Source organism: Pavona decussata, unplaced genomic scaffold (assembly GCF_977016875.1).
Source record: "Pavona decussata unplaced genomic scaffold, jaPavDecu1.1 SCAFFOLD_116, whole genome shotgun sequence".
Taxonomy (NCBI): Eukaryota; Metazoa; Cnidaria; class Anthozoa; order Scleractinia; family Agariciidae; genus Pavona; species Pavona decussata.
Genome location: NW_028145530.1, coordinates 21,481 through 40,067, shown reverse-complemented (window position 1 = coordinate 40,067; position 18,587 = coordinate 21,481). Strand labels below are relative to the sequence as shown.

The 18,587-nt window shown below is 37.9% G+C and overlaps 1 protein-coding gene across 2 annotated transcripts in view; it reads left to right on the top strand.

The window, feature by feature from the left end:
• Positions 1-18,587, top strand: part of LOC146469820 (disco-interacting protein 2 homolog A-like) — a 48,434-nt gene that overhangs the window by 17,977 nt on the left and 11,870 nt on the right. For both annotated transcript variants that reach the window (XM_085122794.1, XM_085122795.1), the window contains exons 8-31: positions 210-270; positions 1,007-1,080; positions 1,334-1,457; positions 1,852-1,946; positions 2,245-2,355; positions 2,905-3,028; positions 3,580-3,683; positions 6,513-6,615; positions 7,171-7,235; positions 7,714-7,807; positions 8,266-8,385; positions 9,488-9,602; positions 9,893-10,032; positions 10,554-10,690; positions 11,322-11,411; positions 12,141-12,268; positions 14,315-14,399; positions 14,774-14,824; positions 15,168-15,215; positions 15,724-15,856; positions 16,467-16,579; positions 17,242-17,322; positions 17,938-18,061; positions 18,496-18,537. In XM_085122794.1, coding sequence (XP_084978920.1) covers positions 210-270; positions 1,007-1,080; positions 1,334-1,457; positions 1,852-1,946; positions 2,245-2,355; positions 2,905-3,028; positions 3,580-3,683; positions 6,513-6,615; positions 7,171-7,235; positions 7,714-7,807; positions 8,266-8,385; positions 9,488-9,602; positions 9,893-10,032; positions 10,554-10,690; positions 11,322-11,411; positions 12,141-12,268; positions 14,315-14,399; positions 14,774-14,824; positions 15,168-15,215; positions 15,724-15,856; positions 16,467-16,579; positions 17,242-17,322; positions 17,938-18,061; positions 18,496-18,537 — 2,362 coding nt within the window. The remainder of the gene's footprint in view (positions 1-209; positions 271-1,006; positions 1,081-1,333; positions 1,458-1,851; positions 1,947-2,244; positions 2,356-2,904; positions 3,029-3,579; positions 3,684-6,512; positions 6,616-7,170; positions 7,236-7,713; positions 7,808-8,265; positions 8,386-9,487; positions 9,603-9,892; positions 10,033-10,553; positions 10,691-11,321; positions 11,412-12,140; positions 12,269-14,314; positions 14,400-14,773; positions 14,825-15,167; positions 15,216-15,723; positions 15,857-16,466; positions 16,580-17,241; positions 17,323-17,937; positions 18,062-18,495; positions 18,538-18,587) is intronic.

Here is an 18,587-nt window from a genome sequence, read left to right as displayed (position 1 = left end):
CTGCTTTCCTCCCTTCCTCCTCTCGGCTCTTCTTTCATCCCTCCAGGGCTGTCATACTCTACTCGTACTATTACTCTTTTCTCTCCTCTCCTCTTGCCCTTCTTTTCTCCCCACCCTTCCTGCCTTGACAGTAAACAGTACACTTGTTCAGATTCATACTGAGGTATTTTAAGTGTCATTATAAATGCCTTATTTCATGAATTTTGCAGAGACCTAAGCGAAAACCATTAGAACAGTTTTACACGGAAGATGATGATGAGCTCATTGAAGGTAACAATTTGGCACGCTTGTTTTACATTACAGTTGTATGTCCAGACAAAGGGTGCCTGGGTACCTGTGGCTAGCCATCCTCTAGATGGACTAGTCCTCAAGACTTGTAACTACTCTCAACCTGTACCCAGCCATGAGCTGCACAAAGTAATATTTTAAGTTTAATTTGCAATGATAACCAGAGGGGGAAGGGATAAAATGCATAAAAATACTGCCAAGATTTGAGCATCCATATGTCGTGCCAGCATATTGCACTGAGATCAGGTGATAGTTGGTTACCTGACACCCTTTTACAATTACTGTCATTGGTCTGAAACACAGCTGGCAGAGTGCCTACTTACTGTAACCCTTTGAATGCCAATTGAAGTGGAACCCTAGCAATCACCACTAAACTCTTGGTAAGCAGATTGCTGTTTCTCAGATAACTTTGAAATGACCGCAGGAGAAATCGGGGTAAACCCAAGAATAAGAAAGCAGTCCAAATCGTGAAATATATATAATGTACATCCTAAGCCTTTGAATGCAGCGTTTAAGGATGTACATGTACAGTGTACATACATACACTGTACATCCTCGGCAATCAAAGGGTTAGCTACTAACAGTGTAATTGGATTAAATTTGAGTGTTATTGATTAAATTAATTAATTTCAGTTAAATAAATTCTTTTACATTATTTTGTTGATAATTAAAAGAATAGAACTGATCTTATGTGTTATGTACACTTGTTTCATTGTAGCCACCAAACCTGATCCAAATGCCCCACGGCCTGAGGGACAAACGTTAAGACCAGTCACTGGAGAGGCCTTGGAGGTGATTACATGAGTCAATTTCTCTCATCATGTAAAATTATTCTCTTATTCACTAAAGTTCAATGTCACACTTGTCGTCATGTGAAGTGCTGTACATATGCATATATAAATGTATGTGCTGTATGTAGTTGAAGCAAAATGCAAAAACAGGCATTTCATTTGGCTCACAAACATACCTGTAGTAACTCAGAAATTACACTTTGAGTTGCAGGGCAAGATCGGACTTGTCAGCTATCTTCTTAAATCCATTTTAGGTTGCAGAGGAGCTGCCAAAAAATTTAGAAGAATCAGTTAGTAGGTTTGCTTCCAAGTCTGCAAAGGTTTCCTGCTTTTCTGTTGTGGACAGCCATGGTAAAACTAATGTCACCCTTACATATGGTAAGTCTTCACTCCAAAAATTGATAAAGGATTCATCAGGTGCTTATGTGTAGTGTTACATTGTTGGTCATGTCTGTAACACATTGTTTGATTCCAATTGGTTCTCTGTATGTACACTGGGTGATTTTTTCAGTTCCAGAAAAGTCTCACAGGCCAAGTTTCATTGAAAAATTAATACATGCATACAGTGTATTTTGTAACAACACATCACATTATACACAGTATGTATGAATTTGTAGGTACCGATTCAATGCATGTACTGTAATGGGCCAATGCATATTTGCCAAACTTGGGACTGTCACAGTAAAATAGAGTTTCTACATGTACTTGAACAGTCTTGATTTAGTGGCTGTAGTAGACTAAGTTTGTTTTTGTTTTCATTCCAATTCTGTAGGTAAACTTTTGTCAAGATCAATGAAGCTGGCATATGCTTTACTAAATAAGGTTGGCAGCCATAAAGAGGGAACTTCAATCATGACAGGAGACAGAGTGAGTTGTTGTAATTTAAGTGATAAATTAATACTTGTCTAGTAATAATCAAAGATTAGAGAGTGTGTGTGATGATCTTGATCCCAGGCTCTCTCTCCTTTGCCAAGTTGGTGATGATGTCATCCACCGAGCTGCAAAATCTGCGAGGGGTGCCAGATACGTGTCCCACGTATTTGGGAGTGCGTTCTTTCTTTATTTGTACGTATGTCAAACGCAATAATCTTGATATAATTATAATTGTAATGTACTGGAAGTGTACATGGATTTTTAAACCTGTGCCTCATGTGTTTGTCTGCAGGTTGCCTTAGTTTATCAAGTCGATGATCCCATCAATTTTATGACAAGTTTCTATGGTTGTCTTATTGCTGGAATAATTCCTGTACCCATTGAACCACCTGCAAGTAAAGATGTAAGTATGTCCTCACTATATTTATTACAGTGAGAGATAAATCATTTAACTTTACAGCATTGTTTAAGGACAGTGCCGCCTACTACGCATCTCGTGAAAAGCGGAACTTAGCAAGTGCTTTTGGTATCCACAAAGAAAATTGGGGGAAATGTATAACCATGCATTTCTCAGTGATAATAAAGCTTATATTTTGAAGAAAAAAAAAGTGCCATACATTGCTTTGTATTTTACTGCTTTTTGGAATAATTGTTGCTAAATTATCTCTGAAAATGCATGGTTACCCCCAATTTTCTTTTTGGATTTCCATAGCCCTTGCTAAGATCTACACCTGTAGTCATAAACTGTACCAAAATACTTCCGTATTAGTAGGCACTGTCCTTAATTACACTGTAGTAACTAATACATTTTTATGCATGTGTTGGTTTGAAAGAAAGTTTCAGAAATGCCATCCTGAACTCTGGAGATATTTTAATTTCTTTCTTTCTTTTTTTGCTGACAGAATTTCAGTCTGAACAATTATACATGTAATTTACAAGGCTTTTTTTACAGTACCCCGGCTGTCAGCAAATTGGATTTCTTCTTGGTAGCTGTGGAGTATCCTGGGCACTCACATCAGACGCTTGTTTAAAAAGTCTGCCTAAAGATGACACAGGGCATGTTTGTACATTCAAAGGTACACGCAAAGGAGTAGTGTGTAAATCTGGGGCTAATTTAATAAAGCAGACTTTACACTTGTACAACTAGTAATTTGCACCCTTCTTTGTACATGTCCAAGCAAACGAGTCCAAGAAACATTCTTAAAAGTCTTTACAATGCAGTACAGGTGTACTTAGGCATTGCACCATCAAAACTAAACTATAATCTATAATCTACAATCCATCAAAACTAAACTATAAACTATAATCTGTGGGATGCAAAAGAACCCACACACTGTTTGAAAAGAGTATAATTTTATATAGGGGACATTGTCCCTTGTGTGGTAGTCTATCTCTATCTCTGATTTCATTAGTCTGTCACATTCATCTGCGGGTTGGGTGGGTGGGTGAGATCAAGATATGGACTGATAGCAGCTGCCAGTGGTGCCTTTACATGTTGACATCCGATCTCACCCCAGAGAAGATTTGTAAACTGCGATGAGACTATGTGATATATGTGTGGTGTTTAAATACATTACCAAAACATTCATTTTCCTTTTTTTTTTTTTTAATTTTTTTCTCACACTAGGCTGGCCCAAGTTACAGTGGTTTGTAACAGCAAATCTCAACAGACACCCAAAAGATTGGCAACCACCTTCCAACTTGGACAGAAGTTCACCTGCATACATTGAGGTTTGCTACAAAAATACAAATATAATAATGTACATGTACCTTAATTGAGGCTTATGATGAATTGAAATAACTGCATGTACATGTGCTACTGTGGGGATATGCTTTGCATACAGTAGTTACACAAACTATGGTGTATTGAACTCAAATGATTACTCAAAGGTATGTCAGCTGTGATCTGGTACAGTAGATAACTATGCTACAAGTGTTGATACAATGTAGAAATACATAGAATAATTGAAGGGTTTTGTTCAAGAGACACCCCGGCAGGTGACATTTTTGCCTTAAAATTGAAATTGCTTACAATTTCCACAATAGACACCCTACCCCCAACACCTTCCTCAAGAAGTCAATTTTAAGGGAAAGTGGCAAATAATAGAGAGATTTACATGTACAATCACATTAATTTTATGGCTAACATGAGATTTACATTAGCGTTTTCTTGAGAAAAAATTGGTACATACTGTAGATGAGAATAGTGCAAATTAAATAATTCTGGCCTTTGATGTTAATACATGTACAAAACTACTGAATTTTGCTAAGAAAATGAAAACAGCAAAGGGCAAATGCAGGATAAACATGGTCACATGGTCATTTCTGCCATTTACTGTTTGCCATACAGTACATGTTAAATTATGTAATTTTATGTCTCTCTAATAACTTCCTCTCAGTCTACAGTACCGCTTGAAACTACGGGACCATTTGCACGCGGTAAAACCTCGTCTTTGCCGAACGTGATTGCCGCGAATTCACCGTGGTGGGACGAAAACCGCAACCGCGGCAAAGACGAAAGCAACCGAAAGCCGCGGGGAATTAGACGCGGCAATGCCTCGGTAAAAATACAATAATGACTAATTACTATTGTCAGGGTATTGTCAAACATTATCTCACCTTTCATCCAAAAGAAGCCCTCACACAATTGGTAAAGACTCACCGAATCGGAAACCGAACGACCGATAACAATTCGTTTGGCAGTCACTGACGAAAGTTTTTTTTTTCTGCATTTGGGACATGTTCAGTTTTTGTCACGCTACAGGCAATAATCACAGAGCAAAAGACATAGTTTCAGTTTAATTCTTGCTGTTTACGCCACACAGTCAAGAAAGATATTCTATTCGTTTGATAAACCTCCTGATAACCCTTCCTACTGATGTTAAGTGCGCAACAAAGTTCAATCGAAATAGCGACGCTGAATTCTAAATATGCAATCGGATTTCAGTACGGACGCGGAGAAAAACAAAGTGAAAATCCCTCCAAATGTATTGCCAATGGAATCCGGATTCGAAAAACTAAAACTTCGTAATAGATTTGATTCGGTATTGAGTGTGAGCGATAAGATCGATTCACTTGGAGCAAACACAAACGCGGAAAATTACCGCAACACTTAACGTATTTCTATTAATATTTACTTTGGATAAAACGAAAGCAGCAACTTTAGCAAAAGTGAAAAGCCCCTTCCGATGTTTTAAAACGTTGAGAGAAGCCGTCGTTTGGACGTAGAAAGGACCGTGCCATGATGAAAACACCGGGAAGATTTCAGTCACGTGCTAGACAACCAAATTCCTTCACGTGTATCAAGTTTCATTCTGCAACAACACAACGCGGAAAAAAAATTATAGTAAGTTAATTTACGGCGATCCTTGGTAGCAAACCTGGACGCTTGCAGTTTGTTATTCAGCCACAACGGGAGTAGTAGTGCCTTTTCACTTATGCCCAACTAGTTCCATTGTAATTTCTTCAAAAAGACCTGGAAGCGCTCTCTTCTTTCGTCGACTAGCATTCGAGCTTTCACTGACCTTTGCGTTGCTTCGCGTATCGAAAGGAATTGTGCGAGTGAAGTTTAATGAATTGTTTTGCACGTTAAGCAAATAATTTTTGGCATAATCCGATATATTATTACATTTACCAGTTCAATTCACGAGTTCGCTCACAGAGCGCTTTGATTATTTCCCTTGAGAGCGAGTGCGCTTCTGTGAAATTTATCACACCTAAAACCCGACAGTTCGCTTATTGTCCTCGAAGAACATGAAAACAAAGCGAACAATAGCCTATTCAAACCCAACCGCATCCTGCCTTTCACCGCGGCTCAAGTCATTCGAAAAAAACCTAGGTGAAACCGAGGTTTTTATTGCGGTTAGACGAGGTTTTGCCTGGGTGAAACCGCAGATCAAAACCGCGAATCGACCGAGGCAAATTCGCTGCAAATTGTCCCATAGTTTCGAGCGGTACTGTAATAACTCTCAATATTTAAGATCAAACTTTGTTTTTCGGGATAATTTGAATTCTTATCATTTAAGGAATACTGAAAACACGCTACTTCCACAACCGCGCACTGATTATTTAAAGAAAAGTTTCTCATACAGTGGAGCTCAGTTGTGGAACAGTTTGCCAATAGAATTACGGCAAGCAACCTCCTTGAATGATTTTAAGACTAAATTGAGACGCCACAGTTATAAGTAAGATTTTTAAACATGGCCTCCAAGAAAAGCAGTATTTACTGTATTGTTTAGCTTTGGTTTATTATTTTTAACTTTTATAATCCTAGTTAGGTAGATAGATAGTTAGTTGATAATGATAATCTAAGTAGCTGATGGAAAAACCGTGTATAAATAAAGTTATCCTATCCTATCCTATCCTATCCTATCCTATCCTATCCTATCCTATCCTATCCTAAAGAAGAACCCCATTGCCACCCCCTCCTTCCTCTGCCCCCCACCCCGCCTCTCATCCCTATGGTTGCCATGCATGCCACCACATGAAATACAAGTCATGTACAGTAGTAATTATCATGATTATGATGCTACCCTAACGATTCTGCATCTTTGTTGTCAGTCCACAGTTGGTAAGGATGGTGCAGTGATGGGTGTTACTGTTACGCGGATGAGTATGAATCTTCATACCCAAGTCCTTAGTCAAGCATGTTCCTACACTGAAGGTATAAATTTTTATATAAAATTATTAACCATTTACATTTTCAGCCAAGCTTTCAGTTGATTGTTGCAAATCTGTTATGTTTGCTTTGAAGTTATCTTGAAATCCTGCACCTGTTAGGAGTGCTAGGGTTTAATGAGCAAATTAATTTTGTTGATTTTTCTGACCACAAAATTGTTTAAATATTTTACACTGTGAAAAGAATGGTTAATGGAAAATATAATTGTTCCACTCTTGAGGTTTTAGTTTCTTTGACATACACCTGTCGGGGAGTGGAGGCGGGGGGGGGGGGGGGGGAACCTGTTTGGTGAAACCTTAGTCAGCTAAGATGTGAAAGCAACCTGAGTTTTCATTAGTGAACTACACTTAATGTAGAGAAATTGCTTGCTCACATGTTTTAAAGGATTAAAATGTGATCATGTTACTGTTAAGTCTGAGTATCAGCAAAGTTTGGCTTAATAGTTTTTTTAACAGTTTCTTAAAAATGTCTGGAGAAGTGACACGTGGTGAAGTTCTCGGACCTTCATTGTTAATATTTTGACCTTTCTTGTTTGTCAAGGTGAAATAATGATAAGTGTTCTTGATCCAAAACGAGAAGTAGGATTATGGCATTCAATTTTAACTGTAAGTATATATAGCAGTTGAGATATTCAATGTACTAAATTAATAAACAATTAATGTGGAAGAGCTGTGTCAAGTCTGTACTAATCATGTGCTGAAGTTACAATATTTTCTGGTGTATATAAGTCGACCCCTTATGCCCTGAAAATCAATCCTGACCAATAACATCGTCATCAACTTGAACACCAACCAAAACTTGAGGATTACTTGTTGTCATCCAAAAAAAATAGACTTTATTAGCATAATGTCAACAAACTCCAGTGGTAAAATATACCCAGAAAAACTTGAAACTGGCATCAAAGTGACAGGTCTTTAATAAGTAAATGGAGCGATGCTGACTGAATACAATTTGTCTTGGTTTCAAAATAATTTGAAACTTACAGTACACAACAGTACAACTTGTTCTTGGGCAGCAATTTTTTTTTTCAATAATTCTGGCTGAAAAGCTGCACATAAATGAAGCCTTTCTGTTTATTTTTAGAGTGTAATGAATGGCATGCATGTAATATACGTGCCGCCATCAGTGCTGAAGAATTCACCAGCGATGTGGCTCCAGATGGTAACAAAACACAGAGGTATGTATTAATGAACCATTAATTTGACAAAGAAACATAGTAAACTATGTTACTGGCTAGAATGATGGTAGAAAAAGGTAGTGAAGATGCAGTCAAGCCTACAGGGTAAATGGTCCACATGACCGGAGCTTAACCTGGTTTCTGTAACATGAAGTAGCTGGGAGTATTGCTACCCACCCCCCCCCCCCCCATGGGATGATTGTCCATGATAGGGTACCCCAGCAGTATACAATGTATTACTGGTATCCATTATTTTATACACTTGGGTGAAAGAGACAGTGTAGTTTCTTGTCTAAAGGAGCAACACAACAATGCGTCAAGAAGTACAATGTACTTTCTATAGTTATCTAAACATTATACAAACTTCACTACTTACATTTGTACATTAAGAACCCTGAACTTAATTGGATGCTCATTTTACTTAAATTTAACTTCTTTTTCTATATTTTTTTTTTCAGCTACATGTGCAATGGTGAGCTCCAGGGACCTTCACTGGTCATTACACGCCAGCAAAGATGTCAAAGATATCAACCTTGGCACTATTAGAATGTTGTTACTGGCTGATAGGGCAAATCCATGTAAGTGCTAATTGATTTTAGTGATCAGCATGACTGTTTATTCCTGACCTGGCGTAATCAGTTATTGAAACTGATAATCAATGACAATCGGTAACAATAGTTATCAATTGATAATAATTTTAGTTTCAAACTTCACGTGCAGTGTGTATTTATATGTAAGTGTGTGTATGTGTTAACTCTGTATAGTGTCTGAAAGTCAGCATGTAACCAGGTTAAGCTTTAAGCATTATCTTGTAACTTAACTTGTATATATGTATCTCATAAGTTAGCAGGCTTTATTTTGTATTTGTAAGTAATGTTTTCAATCAATTAAAAAAAAATATCAATTGATATCGGAAATTGACGACCAATCGATGGCCAAAAAAGTTGTGTTTTTAATTGCCTTTGATTGTTTTAGATTATCGTCGATTGTCATCAATTATTGTTGATTGTGAATTTTTATAGTTATTGGGTTAAGTATGTTATCTAGGCTAGAGAGGTAATTTTCACTTCTGAGCAGTTTTATAATTAAAATTGTAGTCTTATCTGAAGCTTCTATTTACTTGTCCAGTAATCCATTTGAATTATGAACTGCCCCTTATTCATCTCTTACAAAATGAGAGTGGACGAGGCCCAGGGGGGATACAAGGGTATAAACGCGACGGGGGGGGGGGGGGGGTGGAGCCTAATATTTTGCACCCCAAAAAAATACAAGACTGGAAATTTTAGACCTAAAAAAATACATGACTTTTATACCCTAAAAATGCAATTTTAAGAACAGTATACATACTGCCTTCCTGCTGAAAAAGAAACAAAGTTTCGTGGTCAAGGTTGACCAGGTCTGGAACATAGAATGAGGAAATATTTTTTTGTGGTTTACATATCGTAACCATTAGCCTAGCGGAAATTTGAACCCAAAAAAATACAGGAGTTGAAAATTTTAGACCCAAAAAAATATGTCAGACCCACGTTTATATCCGAGTATCCCCCCTGGGGGACGAGGGCAACAACGAGGAACAAGAACTCTATTTGCATAAAGAATTATATTTCCAAAGATCTTGTATACTGTAGTTAAAAAGATGTCTTCCTACTTGTGTTTTACACAATCTCATCTTCTTTCCAGGGTCCCTGTCAGCTTGTGACTCATTTCTCAGTGCTTTTGAGTCTAAAGGTCTGAAGCCCAAGGCTCTGTGCCCATGTGCAAGTTCAACAGAGACAATGACAATTGCATTAAGAAGGTAAATGGTGATTAACAAAAATAAGCCAAGGTCTGTACATTCATTAGCAGCAAAATAATTTTTTTTTGGAAAATTTTTTCATTGGCCATTACATGTAGTGTATTTTATTCTATTACAATTTTAGTGTTCTAACTATTAATTTTATACCAAAAGGGTGTTGTTTTTTTGCCATTTACATGTAAGTGGGTTGTTTATTTATAACCAATTTTATTTGCTAGTTTGTTGAATTCTTGGAAAACCTGGAAAACAGTTGGTGATTAATGCTAAGTGGGTTAATTACTATCTTATAGACCTGGAAAGCCAGGCACAACTGCCACTGGTCGTGGAGTGCTGTCATTATCTGGTCTGAGTCATGGAGTGGTACGTGTCGACAAAGAAGGATCCCTAACGTCACTGACTCTGCAGGATTGTGGGACAGTCTTACCAGGAGGTACGGCGTGGCCACGCCCTCATAAATGGGGTGTTTAAATTCTTGTAATTCTGATTAAAATGCATGTATTAGTATTAAAAATTGGAATTTTTACTCTAAAATTATTTCATTTTCTTGCTTAAAGTACATGTAGCTGCCTGGGAGACTCATTCTTAAATTAATACAAATTTATCTGGATAGAAAGTTCTATAGAAAGGTGCTCCTTTAATTATTACTGTAGGTTTCACTTGATCTGCTGGCTGGAATTGTTGGAACAATGTGATTTGTCCTAAAGGGTAATTCTAGATGAAAAAACTGAATTATCATTTCAATTACGTTTTGCTCATGCTGGCATGCTGTAGTTTGACTTACATGTATAGGATTTTTTTTTCTTGAGAAAAGTCTGTAAATGTTGCAATACACACCGTCATCATTATTTGCTAGAATCTTCTTCCACTGGACTGTTTTCAATACCTTATTCGCTCCTGAATTCTAATTTTCTTGTGAGATTAAAGTGTTTTCCTTTGTTATACTGTTTGCAGCCAAGATAGCTGTGGTGAAGATGGATGGTTCTCCGTACTTGTGTAAAAGTGATGAGGTTGGGGAACTGTGCATTTCAAGTGGAGCCACAGGGAGTGCATACTGGGGACTAGCTGGCAAAACGAATCACACATTCAAGGTAAACTTGTTTGTAAAAAGTTGCATTTCAGGTCTACAGCTGTACATATTGGTGGCCCATATACCAAGAGCTTAACCGAGACCTGTTCATTCACAACAACACACTTTATTAAAACAGACAGTTACAAATTGGTTATATATCTACCCGCAAATAGCTAAAGCTTATCGAGGCAAGTAGGTATGTCTATACTAAATTAAATAGTTACAAATAAATTTGGTGTTTACAAATCACTCAAGTAAACAAAAATAATTCACAGAAAAAGGGAGGGTCTGTTATTTGTACATGTATACACTGTTACAAAGTGAGATTCCATGCTAGCCAGAGATAAAATAATTACATGGGGAAACAATTTTTTTTTTTGAGATAGGCAGTGGTTGAAGAAAACTAGAGCTCAAGTGAGAGCACTGTATTGCATAAATTTACATTTGCAAAGAAGTGGTTCATGTACACTACAGCTGCCAACAAAGGGATTCAGGAATATTTACTATAATATAAGGAATCAGCGAGATTTTACATGTTAAGCCCTGCCTATCTGTAGTCATTTTGTGGGTACATTTAGTATTTACTTTTGAGGAATCAGATTATGTGGGAAATAAGAAACTTAGGTGTCTTTGTGGTCTCGTTATTTTAGGTTCAACCAACATTAGATGATGGAGCGCCATTTGAGCAGTATCCACTCAGTGACTTTGTGAGGACTGGTTTACTGGGATTCTTAGGACCAGTAAGATTCTCTGTTGTTTGATCTTTTTAGTGAAATCAAATTTTCTCTTGTAGAGCTGTAGTCCAATTCCAAACTGACAGTAAAGGTCTCAAAGGCCGTTTATACATTTTTAATCCACACAAGTAGAAAGCATGACATTGTGCCAGGTCGGTCCATGCTCAAACCCACGTGTATTCCTCTCCGTTCCTACGTTACATATGATGCAGGCAGTGTCCCATTACAACTTGAACTGCTGATGACAGTGACCACCGCAATTATGTACGCATTGTATAAGCAGCTAAAAAAGAGAGGCTGAAAAAAAATTAGGCATGAATGGATTCGAACCCATGACCTCTGCGATGCTGGTGTAGTGCTCAAACAACTGAGCTTGATAGCTCAGTTGTTTGAGAGCTGGTCATTGTGTGAATTTTGTGATATACCCGTTGAGGTGAAGAGATGGAACTGAGCTATTTAAAATTCATATATTTGAAGTGCAGATGAAATTATTACATTGTAATAAATAAGAGACCATTGCAGGTGCATGTATGTATTCAATTTAAACAGCTGCAAACATAAAGTCTAAAAAAAAATTCAGGCTTGAACAGGATTCGAACCCATGACCTAAAAAATTGTGATGCAAGTGTAGTGCCCTACCAACTGAGCTGTCAAGCCAACTGGGAGCAGTACAAATATATGAATTTTAATTTAACTCAAGATTAAGATTAGGGATTTTTGTTTGTTTGTTCCAAGGGAGGGCTTGTATTTGTGTGTGGTACAGTAGATGGCATCATCAAAGTCAGTGGGAGAAGACACAACTGTGATGACCTGAAGGCCACCATTCTAGCTGTTGATCCAATCAAATTTGTCTACAGAGGCAGGTTAGTGGTGAAACTAAAACATGAGTTAAGGGGACTGTGGTGCTGTAGCCTGAGTATCAGGCTTTTCGGGGGGGGGGGGGAAGGAAGGGGAAGGGGAAAAGGGAAGAAAAGCCTGACACAAAAGCATTGAGACGAGTATTCCGCCCCCTCAATGAGCATGACGCTTCGCCGTAAATAGTAGGCAATCCAAATGACTTCCGGTCATGCAACTGTCATGTAAGCGATGACCGCTGTGAGAGATATGAATTGAAGTTACACAGACAGCACCATTGCAAAAGACTCTCCAAACAAAATATTTTCTGTTGAGCACCACTGAGCAGAATTCGCGACTAAATACAGCTTCATTACAGGAGGAAAATGCAAATCTCACAGTTCAGGATGGCAAGAAGTGATGACAAAAACGCAGCCGTAACTAATCACAAGACAAATAGCCGTGATAAGAAACACAAGATCTCAGCTACAAAAACAAATAGGCGGCCGGATAAAGATTATTAAACAGTTCAAATTCTAACTAGAGAGGCTGTACTGTCACCGGACGCACTGGAACAAGCCAAACGTACCAAACCCAAATAAAATGCCTCAACGGGTATAAGAACGACGGTTGCTTAACAGGCGATAAACGCAGCACTCGTATAAACCCAGAAATGACAGAAATGACCTTTGTATAAAGATATTGTATAAAGATATTGTATTGTATAAAGATTGGGGCAAATAAAAAATGGAAATGGAAATACAAAACATGCGACAGTTGCATTGTTTAGTCTATCATGATAATTTTTGTTTCCGGCGGTGTGACGTAACCTTTTGTGTTTCGTCCAATCAGCGCCAACGTCCAAAATTCGGACGTTCAACACAAACTTCTGAAAGGTTTTGTGTCAGGCCTTCCTTTCCTCTTCTCCCCCATCCCCTCCCCCTCCCCCTCCTCTTCCCCACTCCCCTTAGGAAGGCCTGATACTCAGGCTAGTGGTGCTGCGTCCGTGGGGAGTAGAAACAAATGTTGGTTTATCAACAGAGTTGATAAGTAAAGGGAAACTGGCCACCGTAAAGAGATTCAATTGCTGACGTTTAGAGCGTTAGCCCTTCATCAGAACAAATCAGGGAATTGTAGATTGTATGTGGTTATATAGTGAGCGGTGAAGCTACATGTACGTCATCTCTACATGTACAATGTCCTTCTTTAATAAAAATAGAAGCTGTGCTATAAAGGAGATGCTTTTTCATTTCATACCATATGAAATGCAAGCGAAGACATCTCATTTACACTGTAAGTTGTGGCACAATGTTAACTGTAATGGGGAGGTTTAATTTGGTAAAACTACAGACAAATAATTGAAGATTATGTTATTATTTAAAATTTGTGCTCCTTTCAAATGGAGAAATGATTAGTATCAGACCAGAATTAATTACAGCTTTAAAATTAATAATTAATACTTATTATTATTATTATTATTATTATAATTGTGTCAATAACAAAATGCTTGAATATGATTGGTTCTTAACAGCCCATATTTATAGCTTAATTTTGCTATGTAACTCCAAAACTGTCCGATTTGACCTGTCCGATTACTAGAAGCTTGTAATCGGACATGTCAAATCGGACAGTTAAAGAACCAATGAAAATCAAGTAGTAAATGCCACCAGCCAATGAAATTTCACCACATGGCACATGATAACCAATCAAAATCAATGAAAACATTGTGACCAGGTAAGCTGTCCAGCTTCAACTGGAAAAGAAAAATGGAGGAAACTAACTGGTCCAGTGACTTTTATTCAGACACAATTAATTGGTAATAGGACTTCGTGTCGTACAATTCAGGGGTAATCAGGCTCGTAATTTCAAATCGGCCTCGCGCTACGCGCTCGGCCGATTTGAAATTACTCGCCCAATTACTCCCAGAATTGTACTCCACTCAGTCCTATTACCATTACTTATTATTATTATTATTATTATTATTATTATTATTATTATTATTATTATTATTATTATTATTTTGGAATGAATTCGCATTCATGTAATTTTAATTTTGATTTGTTCCTTTGTTGTAGGATTGCCATATTTTCAGTAACTGTTCTCAAAGATGACAGAATTGTTGTTGTGGCGGAACAAAGACCACAGTGCACTGAAGAGGAGGTGGGTTTGAAATGGCAACTCTTTTCTCTGTCAATCCTACAAATGTAATATTGGTCTTGTTTGACTACAGATTGGTATTGTTCAATACGTTAGTTATTCCTTTCTGTCTTCCCTTTCTCCATCCTTCCGTCATTCATTAGAGTAATTCTGCAGTGGACAATAGCCTTATGCATATACAGCAAAATACTCCCTGTATTGGCATTATAAGATCTTCAAAGTATGCATGCGAATCGCTGTACGTTTTGCTTTGTTTTTACTCCAACAACTTCAACTGTAGCCTCCCACGCAGTAGTTTTTAGGGGGAGGATGGAGAGAATGGGGGCTGTAAGCATTTAAGACTTCAACTGACATAATTTCTACCTTTTTTTCTACAGAGCTTTCAATGGATGAGTCATGTTTTACCTGCCGTTGATAGCATTCACAACGTAAGTACCTGTATTTGCCATTTGCGCCATCATTTGGACCTAATAATCTTTGGTGCTCTTCATTCATGGGTCATTCCAGTGGAGCAATTTTTTTATGGCGCAGGTGTACTCTGTATGGCTTACATGTGAACTGTTCCCGTTTCGTTGTCCAAGCTGCAGTGTGTCATAAAATTAATATTTGTTCAACTGTTTTAAAGGCTTGAATACTTGGTGTGTCCATTTTTTATAAAGAGGCCTTTGCTTTATTCTACCACGGAATTTGTGTAATGCTGCGTCGTGCCCTAAGCCTTTAAAATTCCCTTTCCTCTTTTCACTAACTCCATATGTTTTCGTTTCTTCTCAGGTTGGTATTTATTGCTTATGCCTCGTGGCACCTGGTGGATTACCAAAGGTATGTGTTTATTATTACTGATATTAAATTTATCTGTAGGTGTCAAGTGATTATGGACTGAAGGTACATGAAAATTATGGATTCATATTTCCTGCGATATGTATTGGCTTTGTCAGCAAATTCTCCTATGTTGTCACCATACTTTTCTTATAAATTTACTGGGGAAAAAATAATTAAAATATCAAGAAAATTCACTTCAGGTGCTCATATCCTTAATTCTCGTGACCTCGGGGGTTGAATAAGCATTGATATTACAAGGAGAAATTTGTTGCTGATCACTGTTAGGACTTAAAGGGTTAAAAAGGCTTGCAAATGAAGATAAAGGTCCATACAATGCTGAGTGAAATGTTGGTTTGTTAAATCCTTGACAACTGTAAAAACAGCTATTCAATTTCGGTATGAGTAGTTCGGTGCTTGTACGGTCCTTCAGTAATTGACGAGTTGCGTGATGTTTTAATTTTCTGTTGACTGACAACAGTGATGACCTGAGTTATTTCTGTTGTTGTAGACCAGCAGTGGTGCTGTGCATATTCACGAGACGAGACAGAAGTTCTTAGATGGATCGTTGCATCCAGCTAACATATTGATGTGTCCGCATACCTGTGTGACGAACCTTCCTCAACCAAGACAGAAGCATCCAGGTAAGGAAAAGGTCTTTGATTTCCATGGTATCATATTTTACATAGAACATACGGGATCGCATCGAGGCATTTACATGTAGATCAAAAACAAAAGTCAAGTGTAAGATTAAGTGTGGATGTTTCGTGGTGGTAGTGATGATGATGATGACGACGACGACACTTTATTTTCATTGTTTGGGGTCTCTGGTAATTGGGGACAGCTGCAACTTTGTTAAATGCGTATAAATTATTACTCATGAAATTGCTTATGCATAAACATTAATTCAAAAACTACTGTACGGCCCGCTTAATTTGAACTTCAACTAGTTCCTTTTCCCGTGCGCCCGATTAACCTCAGAGATATAATAAAAATCTTACTAACCTCGTTTTCTCGGTCCGTACTGTAAGTTTCGGATCCTCGTTTTCCCCCGTTGATTTAGGGGAAATAACTCATCTATAACTTACAGTACGGACCGTGAACTCCGTTAGTAAGAGGTTAATCTTTCGATAAGCTTCTCCGACACATTTTACGACAGAAATAGGGAGATGTATTTATAATGGTAACGTAAAGAGTCAAACTGGTAAATCAACTGAATGATGGTAATGCTGACTTTATAAATTTGTTGTTTAGAGCCTGGTCCAGCAGCTACAATGGTCGGTAACATTGTGATGGGTACAAGAATAGGAGGAGCAGCCGGCAGGGAGATAGCAGACATTGAAGAGGACAGCGATATGGCAAGAAAGGTAAAATAACCTGTTTGGTTCTCTGAGCTGAATACGGTCTGATGACAATAGGCAAATTATACTGAGGAAGTGGTCATTCCACTTGAGAATACAGTGCACTTGCTTGAGCATGGCTCTGTAAGCTCAGTTACTTAGGTCGCGTTCAATTGACCGTATTCCAGAATAAGAGAAAACGGGATATTCTTTAGATTTCGTGTAAGGACAAATTTTGGGAGACGTATACGTATCTGCAAACGTTTGCTGGCATGCGATATTCAAAAAGCAAGTTTGTTATTCTGTTACGCTAGAAACCTTTTTATGAGGGATTTTGCAATCATGATATGCATTCTTACGGTGTTCAAAATCCAGTGAAGTGCTGTTAACTGTTTTTTTTTTTTTTTAATAACTGAAGCTGTCATTTATTTTTTCATTTCATTTCTCATACCTTTCATCTTGAGAATAGAGTGGATTTCATTCGATTGTTGAATGTTCCCTGTAGTCTGTGATTGGTTAAAATATTTTCTGTTGTTTTCACAACCAATCGGAGGTAAGGCCAGAAACAATCATGACCTTCGTACGCGCGTTTCCGGGTGGCCGTTATATGTGATCGCTACGAGTCAAACAACAGCAAAGGAGTATTTCGTAGATGTACTTATTGTAGTTTTAAAATATTGTCCTTACAGTACCAATTTCTGTCTGAGATTCTCAAGTGGAGAGCACAGACCATGCCTGATCACACGCTGTTTACATTGCTGAACTCAAAGGTAACAAAACATAGCCTTGTTAGTCGAGAAGCCTACAGTTGAAGGGCTGGGGGGATAACCAACCTAGGGTGCTTTTAAGATAGTTCAGATTTGGTGGACTTCTAGCCACTATCCCCCCTCTCCTCCGACTAGATATTTCTGAAAACGTGTCCATATTGAGTGAATAGTTTGGATAGGGCGGACTGACAGTCAGACTGAGAGACAGCGGACTGGTGAGGGAGGGGAAGGGGGTTACAGGCCACCAAAATAAATTGATCATTGAGACATTACAATTTAATGGCACAGTAAATCTATATACACAAAAAAAAAAGAAAGAAAAAAAAGCCATAAGGATAATCTGTAAAAGAGTAGAACACTGCATACGAGACAGATCACCAAGTAGCTAACCTAAAGAAATAAATATATAATTATAGTCAGAAAAAAATTAAATTATAAAAGCATTAAAAACTTCTTCATTCCTGACTTAAAAGCTGCGAGACTGGGTGATAGTCTAATATCTACGGGTATCGAATTCCAAGTGTGAAATGTGCTACCTTCATTCCCTTAATAATTAAGGGATATGAAGATAGCACACTGATGTCTCAATGATCAATTTAACTTCTTTTGTTATTTTAGGGTACTGTAGCGTCTCTGTTGACAACAACTCAACTTCATAAGAGAGCAGAACGAGTTGCTCAGATGGCGGTAGAACAAGGTCGCCTCAGCTCTGGTGATAATGTGGCGCTACTTTTCACACCTGGTAAGTATCTGTCTTCAAGTTTAAAAAGCAAACTTCACAAGTCTTTTTCACCATTAGAGTTCGTACACATATTTCGTTTCCATCCGTTGAAGTCGCATATCACTACATGGAGTAAACATGTATAAAATGTAGTGGCTGAGTTGTGAAATTGAGTTTTGTGTGCAGTGATATAAGTGGCTTGGAGCGTCGCTATTGTTGTACATAAATCTCTAAGAGAGGCGTGCCTGTGTTTAGGGGAAGAAAACAAAATGCACAGTAGAAAGCTTTGATAAGTGTGCATGTTGTACATCGGGAACGATTACAGTGTACTTGGAAAATCTTATACGTATTTGTCCTTGTCGGTTTGGTATAAAACAGGTAACTGTACGTAGGTACGTTTGACCAGCTGTGTAAAAATTTAGTAAAAAGTGGAACTGTTCATTCTTTTTTCTTAGGTGTGGATTTCATAGTCGCGGTCTTTGCTTGTCTTTATGCTGGTAAGGCTAACTTGGCTTGCCATATTATTAAAGCTAAAAGTATTTATTTA